At 46.1% G+C, this 18683-nt stretch overlaps 1 protein-coding gene across 1 annotated transcript in view; it reads left to right on the top strand.

Annotated features, from left to right (window-relative positions):
• bicc1a (BicC family RNA binding protein 1a) overlaps positions 1-18683 on the top strand; it is a 265871-nt gene that overhangs the window by 66849 nt on the left and 180339 nt on the right. Inside the window, exon 2 of the mRNA XM_080205453.1 lies at positions 442-488. Within this exon, the coding sequence (XP_080061579.1) occupies positions 442-488 (47 nt within the window). The remainder of the gene's footprint in view (positions 1-441; positions 489-18683) is intronic.

Here is an 18683-nt window from a genome sequence, read left to right as displayed (position 1 = left end):
CACTGGGATTGGGAGAGGAGCGGGGATGAAAGAAGTGAGGGGGAGGAGAGGAATGGGTGTGGGAGGTTGGGCATGAGAGAGAGGTGGGTGTGGGGAGCACTTGGGGATAGGGTTGGTGTGGGCAGTGAGTACATGAACAGGAGTGGATTCACTAGGATCCAGCTGGAAGATCACTGAATAGTTTCTCTGTATGATAACAAGATCCACTCAGAAGTGGGAACCAATGATCACTCAGCATTTAGGTCTAGTGGTCATATGGTTTTTAATCACCCAGTAAGCTCTGAGGGATAGGTTGGGCAGAAAAACCTCTTTGAGTGTATTAATAAGGTTCTATAAAACTGCCGCTTTGCAGAGCTGGCCGATTGCTGCTTAGTTCTTTTGTGTTTGATTGACGTATTTAACTGGAATCTGTTTGACCCTGAATGTTTGTTTATTTTTCAGCTGCTGCTGAAGGAAAAGGCAAAACGGGAGAAGATTTCTTCCAGAAGGTACTGTTCAGTGGCTCAGCCCATTCCACACTTATCACCTTTAGCATTGACGCTGATGGTTAATAGTTCTGTTGTGTTTTGCCTCGAGCAGTTTGAAAAGATAGTTAAAAATGATGAAGCCTTCATGCGCGATTTCAGCACAAAGATATTCCGATCTCATGTCTACGAAAGCGCTAAGATTCCTTATCCAGTTCCTGAGCTCTGTTACTGTGAAACCTTCTGCCTACAATGTTAATGTAGCTAATGATGTCCCATTTTAGTGGGACCCCCATAGAAAGAGTTCCATCTTAAATGCGCATAGATTGCAATGTGTTTGATTTCAAACTAAGCTTGCAAATTGTTCTTTTTTTTGGCCAAGTGATGGTACTGGCACATACCTTTGCACCATTCTCACCTGCACTCCCCTGCACTTTCAACCCATGCCCAGCTCGTTGCAACTTACTGTTGGTTAGTTGATTAAGTGTCTGAAAGGCATTTAGTGAAAGGAAGAAACAGGAGAAAGCAGGGCACTCTCGACTCAATCTGCAAAGAGGATTGGTGTTTTCGATTTTAACGCTTTGAAACTGGGGGCCTTTTTGCCCTTCGTTGAATGTCCAGCTGCTGGCGAGATTTCACGTGCCATCACTTTGATCTCAGATTTATTTAACTGGAGTTGAAATTCCTTAACTATTGTGGTGGGATTTGAACTGCTGACAGCTGACATTGTGATCAGGCTAATCTACGATGCAAGTATGATATCCAAAAGGATGTGCTTCCTGACATTAAGTGAGCTGCTTTATTCTGTCCAGACCGTGCAAGGTACTGAATTGTAACAGTGACATGATTATAGAATCATAGAAACCCTACAGTGCAGAAAGAGGCCATTTGGCCCATCGAGTCTGCACCGACCACAATCCCACCCAGGCCCTACCCCCATTATCGCTACATATTTATCTGCTAATCCCTCTAAGCTATGCATCTCAGGACACTAAGGGGCAAGTTAGCATGGCCAATTAACCTAACCTGCATATCTTTGGAGTGTGGGAGGAAACCGGAGCACCCGGAGGAAACCCACGCAGACACGAGGAGAATGTGCTAACTCCACACAGACAGTGATCTGAGCTGGGAATCGAACCCAGGTCCCTGGAGCTGTGAAGCAGCAGTGCGAACCACTGTGTTACCGTGCTGCCCACTTTACACGTGCAGCCTTCTGGACATGAGGCAAATAATAATAGTCATTCGTGGGACATGGATGTCACTGGCTAGGCCAGTATTTATTGTCCATCCCTAGGTGCCCAAGGGCAGTTGAGAGTCAACCACATTGCTGTGGCCCTAGAGTCACATATAGGCCAGACCAGGTAAGACTGGCAGATTTGCTTCCCTAATGGACATTAGTGAATCAGATGGGTTTTTCCGACAATCGACAACGATTTTGTGGCCATCAGTAGATTCTTAATTCCAGATATTTTTTATTGAATTCGAATTTCACTATCTGCCATGGTGGGATTCAAACCCAGGTACCCAGAACATTAGCTGAGTTTCTGGATTAGTAGCCTAATGATAACACCACCAGGCCCATTCACCACTCGGGAGCTTTCAGTTGCATTTTAGAGCACAGAAAGAGGCCATTCAGCCCCTTATCTCTATGCCAGTTCTTTGAAAGAGCTGTTAAGTTATCCCTGCAGTGTTTATCCAATTCATTTCTGAATGTTAAGGGTGAATCAGCTTCTGCTCCTCATTCAGACAGTGCATTCCAAACACCTCAACCCTCTGCATTTAAAAGAGAACTCTCACCTTCTAGCCGTTTTGCCCTCTGGTTACTGACCCTTGGGCCAATGGAACCAGTTTCTTATTGTTTACTGTCGCAAAACCCTGCAGCATGTTGAACAGGTCTGAAATCCCCTTGTAGTCACCCGGGTGACACGGTGGTACAGTGACACTGCTGCCTCACAGTCCCAGGGACCTGGGTTCGATTCCGGCCTCGGGTCACTGTCTGTGTGGAGTTTGCACGTTCTCCCCGTGTCTGCGTGGGTTTCCTCCGGGTGCTCTGGTTTCCTCCAACAATCCAGAGATGTGCAGGTTAGGTGGATTAGCCATGCTAAATTGCCCCTTAGATGTGACGGTTAGGGGGATTAGCTGGCTAAATAGATAGGGTTACGAGGATAGGCAGGGAAGAGGGGCTGGGTAAGTGTGGACTCGTTGGGCTGAATGGCCTCCTTGCTGTAGGGATTCTATAAGGAGAAGAACTGTAGCTTCTCTGGTCTCTTCACGATAATGTCATTTGTTATTTTTAATTTTACCACTCCTTGTTCATTGTATGCCTCCATGCTGTCAAGTTGTTGACCTATTCAGAGCAATTGGCCAGGGCTAGATAACAAATTGATTATTCTGCTCTCGCAGCTGTATAGCATCCTGGTTCAAACTCGAGGCATGGGGAAGGAGCATGTGGAGAAACTAATCAAGTTTATTAAAGTTTATTTATTTATTAGTCACAAGTAAGGCTTGCATTAACACTGCAATGAAGTTACCTTGAACTTCGCCTAGTCGCCAAACTCCGGCGCCTGTTCTGACCAATCCACCGAACCAGCACGTCTTTCAGACTGTGGGAGGAAACCGGAGCACCCAGAAGAAACCCACGCAGACACGGGGCGAACGTGTCCACTCAGTGACCCAAGCCGGGAATCGAACACAGGTCCCTGGCGCTGTGAGGCATCAGTGCGGAAAGCTCCCATCGATATGTTTGTTGGGGCGCTCCTTAGGAAGCGGTGAGGTTGGTATATTTCGGATAGGGATGTAAAATGTACTTGGGAAATGTATAGGATTGATCGAAAGGAGCCTGAATAAATATCAGCATTTCATCTCAGGGTTGGGCCGGCTATGACCATTTCCAGTGAATGCTCAGAGTAACTTTCAGACTTCTTGCCATTCTTGGTGTCTGGAGAAATACGTTTCTGGGAATCACTTCACCCAGAAATTCGGATGATTAGAGGAGAGACAGAAAATCGCTTGTACGTTCTCCACTAATTTAAATGTATGAGATAGTTACTATGGGAACCACACAAATATTTAAGAGCTGTGAGGATTTTTGAGTGTGGCTGTTTAATCACTGACAACACCTCATTTCGTTTTATTCTTTCATGGAATCTGTGTCAGTGGATAGCCCCACCTCCCCCCTACAACTTCCCTCCCCCCACTCCCCCTCTCCCTCCACTCCCCCCCCTCCACTCCCCCCCGTCATTGCCCTGAGACTGAGTAGCTTGCTGGACCTTTTCAGAGTCAACCACATTGCTGTGGATCTGGAGTCACATGTAGGCCAAACAAGGGAAGGACAGCAGATTTCCTGCCCTGAAGGACAAGAGTGAACCAGATGGGTTTTTGCGACAAGCGATCATAGTTTTATGGTCACCAGTAGAGTAGTTTTCAACTCCAGATTTAATTAATTGATTTAGTTAACGCTGCCATGGCAGGATTGGAACCTGTGTCCCCAGAGAATTAGCCTAGACCTGTGTTTTTTTTTTTTAAATTCATTTGTTCAGTGGATATGGGCGTCACTAGCTAGGCAAACCCATCCCTAGTTGCCCTTGAGAAGGTGGTGGTGAGCTGCCTTCTTGGACCGCTGCTGTCTGCGTCGGTACATCCACAGTGCTGTTAGGAAGGGAGTTGTGCCTGCTTCCACTACTTCCTCTGGCAGCAGGTTCCAGGCACCTACCACTCTCTGTGTGAAAAACTCTCCCCACACATCTCCCTTAAACTTTCTCCCTCTCACCTTGAACCTGTGCCCCCTTGTAATTGACATTTCCATCCTGGGGAAAAAGGCCTCTGAATATCCAGCTTGCGTATGCCTCTCATAATTTTATAGACCTCTATCAGGTCTTCCCTCAGCGTCTGTCTTTCCAGTGAAAACAATCCTAGTTTATTCAACCTCTCCTCATTATCAACACCTTTGTGATCTGACGACATCCTGGTGAACCTTCTTTGCACGCTCTCGAAAGCTTCCACGTCTTTCTGGTAGCGTGGTGACCAGAACTGCAGGTAATACTCCAAATGCGGCCTAAGCAAGGTTTTACATTGCTGCAACATGATTTCCCAGCTCTTGTACTCATGCCCCGGTTGATGAAGGCAAGCATGCAGTATGCTTTCTAAATCACCTTAGCCACCTGTGTTGCCGCCTTTAGGGAACTGTGGACCTGCACTCCCAGATCCCTCTGTGTCCTCAGGGTTCTGCCATTTACAGTACAATTCACTCCTAAATTTGATCCTCCAAAATGCATCACTTTGCATTTGTTCGGATTAAACTCCATCTACGTTTCTGTGCCCAAGTCTCCAGTTTATCCATATCCTGTTGTATCCTTTGACAATTTCCAGCACTGTAAGCAACTCCGTCGATCTTCGTGTCATCCGCAAACTTACTCACCAGACCACCCACATTTTGCTCCAGATCATTTATACATGCAACAAACAACAGAGGTCCCAGCACTGATCCCTGTGGAACACCACTCGCTACAGATCTCCATTCTGGAAAGAAAATCCTTCCACCATTACTCACTGTCTTCCAGATGTTTGTCATTGCCCTGTTTTGTAAAGCAAAGCACATCTGTGTGATTAGTTACATGATGTCCTCCGATATCACTAGAGGCATTTGTGGGCTTGTATCTCTCTTCCATGTTGGACTTCAGTCTGGCCACGGCTCTTAACTAAATCTGCGTTGAGCTGGTTCAAAGGCGCTGGTGTGGCACCTTATTATCTTTTGCCTTGTTAATATGACCGGTCAAAAACTCTAATACAAAACACTCAGAATCAGTAAAAATGCTGATTAGAGTATAAAGGGTCAGATGCTCTCGCTGCCCGCTCTCTGCATTCTTTGCTTGGTACACTGTCCCAGGCTGCTTAGTTTCGAGGGAGCTCTGTTAAGCACATGTCTGTGGGCTAATTCAGAAAGTCTGTACGGACGTCAGATGTAATTTTCGGCATAGTGTCTGAATTTTTTTTGTGTGAATTTAGCAATTTGACTCTGAGTGACTTGGAAAGGACTCGGCTTCGCAGCGCCAAAGAAAATGCGACGGTGCTCATGATTATCTTGGCATCTGCCATTGCCTTCTCGTGTGCCAGTCTTCATTAGTGCATGGTCTCTGAAAAGATTGCATCAGTCCAGTGTACAGTTCTCCTGGTTGCTCTGCACAGTTTGTGCAGTGGGTGACTGTACGAGTGTACAAGCTGTCAGTGTGCTAACTCAGGACCCAAGGCAACTTGAGAGACTTTCCTTTTTAATTCATTCGTAGGACGTGGGTGTTGGTCGTTGGGCATTATTGATTACCCATCCCTAGTTGCCCTTGAACTGAGTGGCTTACTGGGTCATTTCAGAGGGCAGTTGAGAGTCAACCACATTGCTGTGGTTTTGGAGTCACATGTAGGCCAGACCAGGTAGGGAAGGCAGATTTCCTTCCCTAAAGGACATTAGTGAACTAGATGGGTTTCGCCAACAATGGTTTCACGGTCATTTGTAGATTCTTTAATTTCAGTTTTTTTTTTATTGAATCCAAATCTCACCATCTGCGGTGATGGGATTTGAACCCGGGTCTCTAGAACATCAGTTGAGTTTCTGGATTAATAGTCCAGCAATAATACCACGATGCCATCGCCTTCCCTTAAATTTGAGTTGCTGTGAGTTCAATTTGCGTTGTTCACATGTTAAACGTCACCATCAGGGATTTGTTGTTATTTCATGGTTAGTTTAGGAAGTAGAGAAGCTTTGGCCCTGGTTGGCCCCATGATTTCCTTTGTGGGCAGATGCTTACAGTTAAGCAGGAGGAGTTGATTGGTCAATGCAGTTGCCTTGTTACCTGTAAACATTAGTGTTCCCAATAAGCTTCAGTCTCCCGGGATAGGCAGCTGGTGTTCATAGGACTGCAACTGGCAACGCAGGGGGAACATCCTCGGGCCTACACAGCTGTTTGTGGCTTGTGACCAACTAGTATTGTCTTACCTGGACCCGTTACTCCAAACTCTCTCCCCTCACCCCCATTCCCAGCTGGTGCCGAGGAAAATGAGATTGGGGCCAATGGAAATCACTTGGAAATTCCTTGACTTCTGAGAAAGTAACACAAATTGGAAGAGAGGAAAACATAAACAGTGGGAGTGTTAGAGAGAGTGTGGCAAACTGGAGCGCGGAGGAGGGGAAAAGAAAAATTGGAGGAGAGGGAGAAAGAATGAGGGTGGAGGGAAGGGGAGTTGATGCCCAGCTGTGATGTGTGCTGTTACATAAGAATCATGGAGTTGTTACGCGACAGTGGGAGGCCATTTGGTCCACGGTGTCTGCTCATCAAACAAGCATCGTGACTTAATGCTGTACCCCTGCCTCTTCACCCCCCCCCCCCCGTGCCTCTTCCCCCCACCTCTTTCTCCTCTCCTCCTCCTCCTCCTCCTCCTCCTCCTCCCCCCCCCCCCCCCCCCCCCCCCCCCCCCCCCCGGTCACCTGGCCTCTTCTCCCAACCCCCTGCCTCTTTGTCCACCCCAGCCCGGCTCCCTGCCTCTTTTCCTCCTTCTGTTCCCCTTTCTCTACCCCTCCATCGCCCCCCAACTCATTTTTTTTTTATTCCAGTAACCAAAGAGAACCAGGTGGATTTTTACAACAACCTGCAATGGTTTCATTCGACTTTTAATTCCAGATTTTTATTGAATTGAAATCCCACTGCTGTGGTGGGATTCCAAGCTGGGTCTCCTGGGTTACCAGCCCAGTGCCAGTCCCACTTCCAGGGATTTGGGCAACTCCTGTCTGAGGCTCGGCTCGGCTCCCTGGAACTGGGATCCCAGAGTTTGTGTGGGAGTCAATGAAGTGGATGAGGTTTGGTTTTATTTGCTATTTTTATAAGTTGTGTATTGTGAAATGTCACTGAGGTTATATGAAAACTTGAGCTAGAAATGGTTTGAACGGAGATGTTTCCGTTGGATTGGTGGTATTTACTTGGTGTTTCACGTTGTGGTCAGCACTACAGAAGCTTCACAGAAGTCGCTTTTATTTAAATATGACTTTCTTCTGCGTTCTTCCTTTGATTTATAAACTGTTATTCGTCTCACTAAATCAAAACCTCAACCGTTTTATTCAACACTGGGCGACAACATGGCACTCGACAAAAGTGAATGCAGAAATATTTGTGAAAAGTGAGGAAAATCCCTGTGGTCAAAAGTGATTCCGCATCAGGAGCAGAGTCATGTGATCAGGCGTCACGTGATTTGTCAAACCAGCATTGGCAACCCGAACACCAGTGGGTTGAGTATCTGAACAATTGTCATCCACTTTATTATGAAGGACATGGGGGATTATCCCATGGGCTTTGCAGTGTGAACCCCCCCCCCCCCCCCAATACTGAGTGAGCAGGGGCCCACCCAATGGAAACGAACAACGGGGGCTTAAAAGCCATTGCCTCAACCCAGCCCGTTAGTCTGGGGATGCCAGGGCTCAGGCTTGTGTGCTGTAAGCTACAGATGTAGCACTACGTTATGTGAATAAAGGGTTACGGTGATGAAGACTTGGCAAGATTACTCTGCACCTCCATCTCAGCGAGGTAGTGCCTTCACTGCTGTCCACTTTCTCATCTACAACCTGCTGCTTGATGACTCCAACTGTGGACACAGGGTCAGCCTCCATTCACCTGCCGACGACACCAAGCCTGATTTCTTTGTCACTCCCTTTTAAACTCTGTTGTCCGCCATCAAGTCATGGATGAGTGTAAGCCTCGGAAAGACAGAAGATTCTTTGTTTTCTGACCTCCGCCATTAACTCACTTCCATTTCTACCAGTTCGTGAACGAAGCCCAGTCCATCACGCAAACCAGCCTCCCATCCATTGGCTCTGTCCACACTTCCTGCTGCCTTGGCAAGGCGGCCAGCATAATCGAGGAGTATATGTACCCCGGACATTCTCTCTTCAACCTTCCTCCGTCAGGAAAAAGTCTGAGGTCACGTACCAATCCGCTCAAGAGCAGCTTCTTCCCAGCTGCTGTCAGACTTTTGAGTGGACCTGCCTCGCGTTAAGTTGATCTTTCTCTAGACCCTTGCTGTGACTGTAACAGTACATTCTGCACCCTCTCCTTCCCTTCTCTATGAACATTATGCTTTGTCTGTACAGCATGCAAGAAACAATACTTTTAAATGTACATGACTACATGTGACAATAAATCAAACCAGTAATAAGTCTTCGGAGGCAGAAATCCCTTCACCAAAATCCCTTTATTTACAAACTCTAACAGCAATAGACAGAGTGCTCGCAGTCAGCAGCCTACCCTGTTAAATACAAGTAAAAGATTCCCTGATTGGCCCATCAATTGACTCCTTCATCAGAGAGTTCATATTCTAATAGGCCAACCTCTGGCCTGATTGAAGTCATTACAAAATCTAATCAAATTCCAACTCGCTCTGGCCTTCGCAGAAACTCTGGTCCTCTGTTCCAGTTAATGGTGAGGATCGAATCCTGTTCCAGTTCAGTCTCCTTCCACCTGACCCAGCTCCTAATTCTCATCGTCTGCAGCTGCACTTTCCTCGGCTGGTTTATTTACTCCTCCCCCGCCCCATTAAACCTACTTTCCTTTCAGAAAGTAGCTAGTAGGCCGTCAGAACTTGCTATGTGTACTTGGGCTTTAAAATCTTCTCCGTTTATCTCTGGCTGTTGTTGGACAAACCATATATTCCTGAAGTGGATTTTTCTTTTAAAATATAGGGGATGCTATTATTTGGGCACTTGGATTTTTTTCAAAGGAGGGTCACAGGTTCACCTTTACACCAGGAGCAAGGCTGCCTTTATTTCAAGAAACCCCCTAGCTAACATGGTGTGGAAGGGGGAGGGGGAGAGGGGTGGTGGTGAATGAGCTGGTGTTTGGTACTGCAGTAATTTTAATTGGTGGGATGAAAGCTGGAAATGACTAGCTTTGGCCTGTTGTTTTTGAGCCCAATGTGTTTTGGGGAATAAACTGAGACAGAAAGCTACCCAACTTGCTCTCTCCCTGCCTTACCTGAAATTTTCTGTATGGTCGTCTGCCAGAGAATCCTCTCCAGGCGTAACTTGAATGCATTTGGAAACCTAAAAAACTGAGATGACAAGAATTAATCTGGCTCCATCTTCTCAGCTGAAGTTCTGTTGGTGAGAATCTCTAATTATCGATGAAGACCACTGGCCCATCTTCACATGAGGGAGCTCCAGATCAACAGCATCGAAACCCTGCAAACTTTATCCTTCATTTTCTAAAGCCTATCTCTGCAGAGACCCCAGCTGTTTGATCTTTGTTTGTGCGAATACTAGGATATTTTGAAAAGGGGTAGATGGTTGTACTTCCAGAGTACAACTGCGTGTTTACTAGTTCTTGCAACTTGTTTTTAAAGGGAAGTTTTGTTTTATAATGAATTAATCATTCTGAGTTTGATAGTGGCCTGCTTAAAGTCTCTTCCATTAGTTAAACAATAGTGAAGATAAATATTTGGCCTTTTTGCTGAGTGAACTAAACTTTTAAACTAATGGTGCAATCTGCAGAATAGTGAAATGAGATAAACTGCACGCTCCTCCCATCCCGATCAAAACTCGATTTTTAAAGTTTATTTATTGTGCTGAGTGAATTAAACTTTTAAACTGATGGTATGATTTACATAGTGGAATAGAAATATAGAAAATAGGTGCAGAAATAGGCCGTTCAGCCCTTTGACCCTGCATCACCTTCAATATGATTATGGCTGATCATGCATTTTCAGCATCCCAGCCTGCTTTCTCTCCATAAGTCTCGATCCTTTTAGCCACCAGGGCCACATCCTGCTCCCTCTTCAATGTATCCAACAAACAGGCCCCAACAGCTTTCTGTGGTAGAGAATTCCACAGACTCACAACTGAGTGAAGAAATTCTTCCTCATCTCCGTCCTGAATGGTTTATTCCTTATTCTTAGACTGTGGCCCCCTAGTTGTGGACTTCCCCAACATTGGGTACGTTCTGCATCTAGCCTGTTCAGTCCCATCCAGATGTTATATGTTTCTGTGAGGTCCCCTCTCGTTCTTCTTCGTTCCAGTGAGTACAAGCCCAGATCCAGTCTCTCTTATATCAGTTAGCCATTCCAGGAATCAGTCTGGTGAACTTTCGCTGAACTCCCTCAATAGCAGCAATGCCCTTCCTCTGACTAAAAGACCAGAAGTGTACACGGTACTCAAGGCAGGGAGGGAGCAAGTTGGGCACCAAGGCCCTGTATAACTGCAGCGAGACGTTCTTGTTCCTGTACTCACATCCTCTTGCTATGAAGGCCAGCGTGCCATTAACTTTGCTCACTGCCTGCTGTACCTGCATGCCAACTGTTCCATCATAACATCCAGGTCACGTTGCACTTCCTTTTCCTAAACTGCCACCATTCAGATAATAATCTTCCTTCCTGCTTTTGCCACCCAAGTGGATAATCTCCCGTTTATCCATGTTATATCGCGTTGGCCAAGTATTTGCCCACTAGGTCACCCTGTGCAAGTCACCCTGCGACCTCTTGGCATTCTCCTGACAGCACACACTGCTGTCACATCTGTCACTTCACATGTCTCATGTTAAATTCCACTCACCATGGACCTGCCACTTTCACCAGCCAGCAGAATTAAGAACACCATGCATCCCAGGCGTACGGTCTCACACCTTCTTCCATCGGGAAAAAGATACAAAAGTCTGAGAACACATAACAACCAATTCAAGAACAGCTTCTTCCCTGCTGCCATTAGACTTTCGAATGGACCTACCGTATATTAAGTTGATCTTTCTCTACACCCTAGCGATGACTGTAACACTATGTTCTGCAGCCTCTCCTTTCCTGCTCCCCGTGTGCTGTATGAATAGAATGCTTTGTCTGTGTGGTGTGCAAGAAACAATACGTGTGACAGTAATAAATCAAATCGGTCTATCTTGTTACTCTGCTCTTCAGGTTTCTTTTAACTACAAATCTATGTTTTGTGTCACCTGTAAGTTTTGAAGTTATGACCCGCGTACTCAAGCCCAGGCCATAAATAAATGTCAGAAAGGGCTTCAGATCTCTGGAGAAACGCATGATATATATCCCTCCAGTTCACGCCTATACGCTTCACACTCTGTCACTGAGCCGATTTCCTATCTTTGCCATCGTTGCCCCTTTAATGCCATGGGCTATGAATTTTACAGTAGTCCTATTATATTGTCTTTTATAGAACTCATTTTCAAAATCTCTACACTGTATGCAGCATCAACTATACTCCCCACTCCATGACTAAATCAAAGAAATTGAGTTAGTGAATATGATTTGCATTTTATAGCCCATATTTGTCCAACTGACAATTCATTTTTTCTCCTATAATTGTCCCCCAGTGTTCGGCTGACTGGACTCTGGTTACCTGGATACTGCGACCATTAACCCTCTGCTCTATCTAAGGAGAATTGGAAGAGTTTAGCTAGTGCCAGTATCCATGCTTGCTTCCCTCAGTATCCTAGATTGGGCCCCATCCAGACCCAGTGAAGTTTCTGCTTTGAGCTTGGCCAATCTTGACATTACTGTCTCTATCTATTTTTGTCCCATTCCATTCCTCTGCTCACTCCTCCATCTGGCAACGTATTCTGCAAAGATTTGTCAAATGACTTGGGGGGCAACAGAGTGGTCAGCACTGCTGCCTCACAGCTCCAGGGACCCAGGTTCAATTCTGGCCTTGGGTTACTGGCAGTCTGGATGTTAACACATTCACCCCATATCTGTGTGGGTTTCCTTCACGTTCTCTGGTTTCCTCCCACACTCCAAAGAGGTTCAGATTAGATGGATTGGCCATGCTAAATTTCCCCTTCATGTCCCACTAATGTGGAGATTAGATGGATTGCCCAGATAGGGTGGGGGAGAGGGCTTGGGTGAAACTCTCTGTTAGAGAGTGGTGTAGTCTTGATGGGCCAAAATGCCTGGTCTGCGCTGTAGAGGTTCTGTGTTGACTGATGTAGAATAATCAGCTTCCTGTTCCACATTTGGTTTCAGTTGTGACTCCGTGTGTAACGTGCTTCTTTCTGACTCAGAGGTGTAGATACTTTGAAATGGGAACATGGCGTACAAGGATACTGATGAAGTTCGACAAGATGATGAGTGAGATCAGCCATAATTGTGTTGAAAGGTGGGGCAGGCTTGAAGGGCCTGGTGGACCTCCCCTGCTTCTATTTCTTGTGCTCTTGTGATAGTTATAGCACTGCATTCAGCTTTCTACCCTGTTATGGTTAAGGTATTAAAGCTACACAATGTAGATTTGACTGCTAATTTATCAATTACATTGTTAGGGAGTCAGCATGGAAACAGGCCCTTTGGCCCAACTTGTTCATGCCACTCAGTATTTAATCATTAAGCTCATCCCAATTGCCTGCGTTTGGCCTATATCCCTCTATACCCATTCTACCCATGTAACTGTCTAAATGCTTTCTAAAAGACAAGTTAAGGCAAAGAGAAATGGGCGATGAGTATTAACAAAATCATTGAGAACCCAAAAATGTTTTACCAATAGGTTAAGAGGATAATTGAAAAAAGAGCAGGGTCCATAAAAGACTAATAAGGTAATCTCTGTGTGGAAGCAGAGAATGTGGGTGTGGTTCTTGCTGAATACTTTGCATCTGTCTTTGCAAAAGAGGGGGCACTGCAGACATTGTAGTTAATAAGGAGAAGCGTGAAATATTGGATGTGATAAACACAGGGAGAAAGTAAGTATTAAGGGGCCTTGAACCTTAGAAGTGGATAAATCACTTGGGGTGGGTGACGTGTACCCCAAAAGAAGCCAGAGAGAAAATTGAAGAGGGTTGGATCACCATTTTTTCCAATCCTCATTGGATAAGGATGTGGTGCTTGAGGATAGGTGGGCAGCTCACGCTCTATCTTTTTGTTTAAAAAGCGAGTGAGGGATAGACTGAACCATCACACACCAGTCAGTCTGACCTCTCCAGGGGGCAAATTATTGGAATCTGTTCTGAAGGACAGATAAATTCTCACTTAGGCACAGATTAACCAAGGAGAGTCAATGTGGGTTTGTTAAGGGAAGGTCACGTCTGACTAATATGATTTTTTTTTTGAGGAAGTCAGCGGGAGGATTAATGAGGGTCGGACAGTTGGTGTGGCCTTTTTGGATTTCAGCAAGGCTTTTGACAAACTCCCCTACTGAAGATGGTTAGAGGGTTTTAGGGTAGGGGAGACACTACCTGGCCACCACAGAATATAACTAGAAAAATATATCTTCCAGTGTTTCAATCCACACATTTCCAACAGCTTTTGCACATTGCTGTTGCTCTTCATTTCCCCTCCCTCACAGTGCTGTTTGGTCGGCAGTGCCAGGATTTTGACCCAGCCACTGTGAATGAATGATGCTACATTTCCAGTATGCTGCTCTTGTCCTTCTAGATGGTCGTGATTGTGGGTTTGGAAGATCTGCATAAGGAACCTTGGTGAGTTCCTGCAGTGCACCTTGTAGATGGTACATGGAGCTGCTGCTGTGTGTCAGAGGTGGAGGGATTGAATGTTGGAGATGGTGAGTGGGGTGTTGATTAATCGGGGCTGCTTTGTCCTGGGTAGTGCTGAGCTTCCTGGGTGGTCTTGGAGCTGCACTCGTCCAGGCAAGTGGGGAGTATTCCATCACACTCTTGTCTTTAGATGGTTTTGTGAAGTCGGGAGGTGAGTTACTCGCCACGTAATTCCCAGATACTAACCTGCTCTTGTAGCCACAGTATTGATATGGTGGATCTAGTTCAATTTCTGGTCAGTGGTATGGTCCGGTTGGAGCTTGACAAAGCCAACGTCATTGAATGTAAAGGGGAGATGATTAGATTCTCTGTGGATGGAGATGGTCATTGCCTGGCATGTCTATACTGCAAATGCTACTTGCTGTTATCAGCCTGGTGTTGTCCAGGTCTTGCTGCATTTAGACATGGGCTGCTTCAGTATGTGAAGAGTTGTGAATGGTGCTGAACATTGTGCAATCATCAGCAAACACACTTCCAGCCTTGTGATGGGAGGAAGGTCATTGATGAAGCAGCTGAAGATGGTTAGACCTAGGACACTATCCTGAGGCACTCCTGTAGAGATGTCCAGAGATGGAGATGATTGACCTTGTTTGTGCCAGTTTGACCAGAGGATAGTTTTTAATCTGGTTCTCATTGATTTTAATTTTGTCAGAGCTCCTTGATGCCACATTTGGTCAACTGCTGTCTTGATGTCGAGGGCAGTCACTCCCAACTCACCTCTGGAGTTCAACTCTTTGGTCCATGTTTGAACCAAGGCTGTAATGAGGTCAGGAGTGGTTCTAATGGAACATAAACTGAGCATCCGTGAATAGGTTATGACTGAGTAAGTGTTGCTGAATAGCTCTGATATCCTTCCATCGCTTTGCTGATGGCCGAGAGTCGATGGATGGAGAGTGATTGGCCGGGTTGCATTGGTCCTGCTTTTTGTGGACAGGACACACCAGGGCAATTCTCCACGTGGTTGGATGGATGTGTTGTTGCTGTTCTGGAATAGCTTGGTTCAGGATCTTCAGTCTTATTACTGAGGACTGTCAGCCTTCACATTTTCCAACGCCTCTTGATATGTGTTGTCTCTTGACATCACATGGAATGAATCAAATTTACTGAAGGTTAGCATCTGTGATGCAGGGGACCTCCAGAAGAGGTCGAGATGGATCACTTGGCACTCCTGCCTTCAGTCTTGTCTTTTGCACTGATGTCCTGCTCTGTTGTTAAGGATGGGGATAATTGTGGAACTTTATGCTCGCATAAGCTGTTTAGTAATTCACCACCATTCACGAGTGGATGTAGCAGGACCACAGAGCCTTGATTAGATCCATTGATGGCTTAACTCCATCTATCACATGCTGTTTCCGATGTTTGGCACGCGAGCAGTCCCGTGTTGTGGTTTTCACCAGGTTGACATCTTATTTTCAGGTATGTTTGTTATTATCATCATCATAGAATCCTAACCGTACAGTAGGAGGCCATTTGGCCCATTGAGTCTGCACCAACCGCAATCCCACCTGGGCCCTAACCTTGTAACCCACATATTTACCCTGCTAATCCCATTGACACTAAGGGGCAATTTAACATGGCCAATCAACCTAACCCACACGTCTTTGGACTGTGGGAGGAAACTGGAGCACCTGGAGGAAACCCACGCAGACGTGGAGAGAATGTGCAGACTCCACACAGATAGTAACCCGAGGCCAGAATTGAACCTGGCTCCCTGACTCTGTGTGAGGCAACTGTGTTAAACACTGCGTCACTGTGCTGCTTGGTGTTTCTCCTGGCCTGCTCTCCTGCACTCTTCATTAAACCAATGGTAGAAGTTTACATATGATAATTCCTCCCTCCTGCAGAGATCTGAAACTCAAATTGTTAATTTGACTCAATTCAAGCAACCTCCAATCGCTTTTTATTCTTTAGTGTTTGGCGGGGTGACCTGGTGTGGAAGAGCATGCCATTAAACATTTACATGTTTGATAAACAATATATTTCACTGGAAGGAGAGGGAAAAGAGATAACGTAAATAGATCTCCTCAAACTGGACCACAAAGAATTGGGGGCCATCAAAACCCAAAAGAAACATCTTAATGAGTTTCGACAAGTTGCAGCATTTGGTCAGAACTACAAAGTACATGTTTGAGATATAATGAAGAACAAATATATTTATTACCTCTTGTCACTGTAATGTTTTTAGATGCCCTTCAGTGTTTTGATAACTGGGACGATAAGCTAAGAATTCTATTGACGCACTGTTAATGATTAGACTTGTATGAAAATGGAAGCTTGTTATTAATTTTCCTCCTCTTCCCGTGAAATATTTCAGTAATGTTAAATTCTTTGTTTATTAGTCACAAGTAAGGCTCACGTTGACACTGCAATGAAGTGACTGTGAAATTCCCCCTGTCGCCGTGCTACGGTACCTGTTCGGGTCAATGCACCTAACCAATACGTCCTTCAGACTGTGGGAGGAAACCAGCGCACTCGGAGGAAACCCATGCAGAGACAGGGAGGACGTGCAAACTCCACACAGTGACCCAAGCCAGGAATCGAACCTGAGTCCCTGGCCCTGATAGGCAGCAGCGCTAACCACTGTGCCACCGTGCCGCCCCCAAGGTATCCAAACAATGTATTCCGAGGTCCCATGCATCTTCCAGTTTCGTGCAGGTGCATTGTTCATACCAGCGAAAGGGCATCAAGATACATGTGAATCCTCCCCTTCCTATCCCCTCACTCCAGAATAAACCACACAAATTAATAAGATTGACCACAACACAAGGCGATGTGAAACTCCCGCTCACCTTGTCTTTCCTGGCTGGGAACACAGCATCGTGATGGCAGGATGGGGATCATAAGGCAGGGTGCCAGAGGAGAGGCCGGTCACCCCCATCTCCCCTTTCCTGATGCTATGTCGCTTAATGAGGCACAGAGTGCCTGTGAACAAAGCACTACCTGGCTTCAGGCAAACTTGACGGGATTCCTTGAAGATTCTCCTGAACGTACAGTAGAAACTCTTGTACTTCTCTGCACTTCACACTGTTACTATCCCATCTATATTGAAGTCCTCCATTATAGCTCTTGAACTTTTTGGTAAATTCTTTGACCGTCTTTTCCTCTTTCCAAGTGCCTTCTAGAATACACCCAGTAGTGTAATGGAGTCTCGCTTTGTTTCTTTTAGCTCTAACTCAATAGATTCTGTCCTTGACCCCTCCAGACATGGTCCCTCTCCAGTCTGTAGTATTTTCCTTGGTCAGTTCTGCTACCCCTGTTTCAGAAACATATCATGGTTCAGATCTTGCATTCACTGCTGCCGCGGGCAGTAATCTACACAGCTCTTGTAAAGGCATTGAGTAAAAAGCATTGCTCACTGTGTCTTTGTGGTGCTTCAGTGTGGACTGTGTGCTGTATTGAGACAATTATTATTATCGAGCAAGGTCTGTCAGGGAAACAACGACAATTCCAATTAGTGAAAGAGCCAGCATTTCTGTAAAAGGGGAGAGAGATGGCACATGGGGGGAAAAGAGAGGGTGAGGGAGATAGGTGGTGTTTGTGTGAGTGCATTATTATCTGTCGTCGGGGGTCAGTCTGAAGGAGCTGTGTGACACACTTTTGTGATCTTAAATTTTTAGGGACAGTGTGCCCCCCACCCCCACTCGCTTTCGTAGCTGCAGCGTGAGCTTCACTGGCAAGCTGTTACCCATTCCGGGGTACGGTAGTATAGTGGTTAGCACTGCTACTTCACAGCTCCAGGAACCTGGGTTCGATTCCCGGCTCGGGTCACTGCCTGTGTGGCGTTTGCACGTTCTTCTCGTGTCTGCGTGGGTTTCCTCCGGGTGTTCCGGTTTCCTCCCACAGTCCAAAGATGTGCGGGTTAGGTTGATTGGCCATGCTAAAATTGCTGTTAGTGCCCTGAGGTGGGTAGGTTAGAGGGATTAGCGGGTAAATATGGGGGTAGTTCCTTGGTGGGATTGTGGTCGGTGCAGACTCGATGGGCCGAATGGCCTCTCTCTGTACTATAGGGGATTCTATGATTCCTGATGGCCCCCAGTAAGTGGTGGTGAGCTGTGGTGAAGATGCACTCTCAGTCCACAATCTAATCCCAGTCGAGGACTGCGTTTTCAAAATCTGAACTCTAGGCTGATGCTGACCCTCCGAAACCCCCCATTCTCCCAAACCCTGTCTCTAACCCCAACACTCCCTAAAGCCCGCCCCATCCCCCCTCCAGAATAAACCAAGTGGCTCTCCTGGTCACGTGTTAGATAAAAATGGCTGGAGGAAACGTTGCCCTTTTCTTCCAGGCAGGAAGCTGAAGCAGCTGTTGTTAAGAACATCTGTTTGGGTTGAAGTTTGCAGATTATTTGAACACCAGACAACATTTGAACTCTGACCTTGCTCTTGATGAAGTTGTTTTTAAGTTTGTGCGAGACGAGAAGGGCTTTTTTAAATGTTGCAGACATTTGAAAAGGATGGGTTACTTGAGAGATGCTGGATGCTGTCCCTTTTTTAGGCTTTGGATGGTTCGCTTGCCTTGAGGGTTCGTGGTACAATAGCAGAGTGTTCCCGTTGCTTTTACATTCTAACTCTGTGCACTTTGTTTATTTTCTGTTTGTGTGTGTGTGTGTGAGATGTTTGTCATGAAGGCAGAGGGAAAGAGGCGAAGTGAAGGGGTCCAGCGAGGAGGAAACGATGGTGACGGTCTAGTGGGGGTAGCTGGACG

This window comes from Carcharhinus amblyrhynchos, chromosome 17, assembly GCF_965287045.1.
Source record: "Carcharhinus amblyrhynchos chromosome 17, sCarAmb.v2.hapA, whole genome shotgun sequence".
Lineage (NCBI taxonomy): Eukaryota > Metazoa > Chordata > Chondrichthyes > Carcharhiniformes > Carcharhinidae > Carcharhinus > Carcharhinus amblyrhynchos.
Note: the sequence above shows the minus strand (reverse complement) of the source record. Positions and strands in the feature narration are given on the sequence as shown.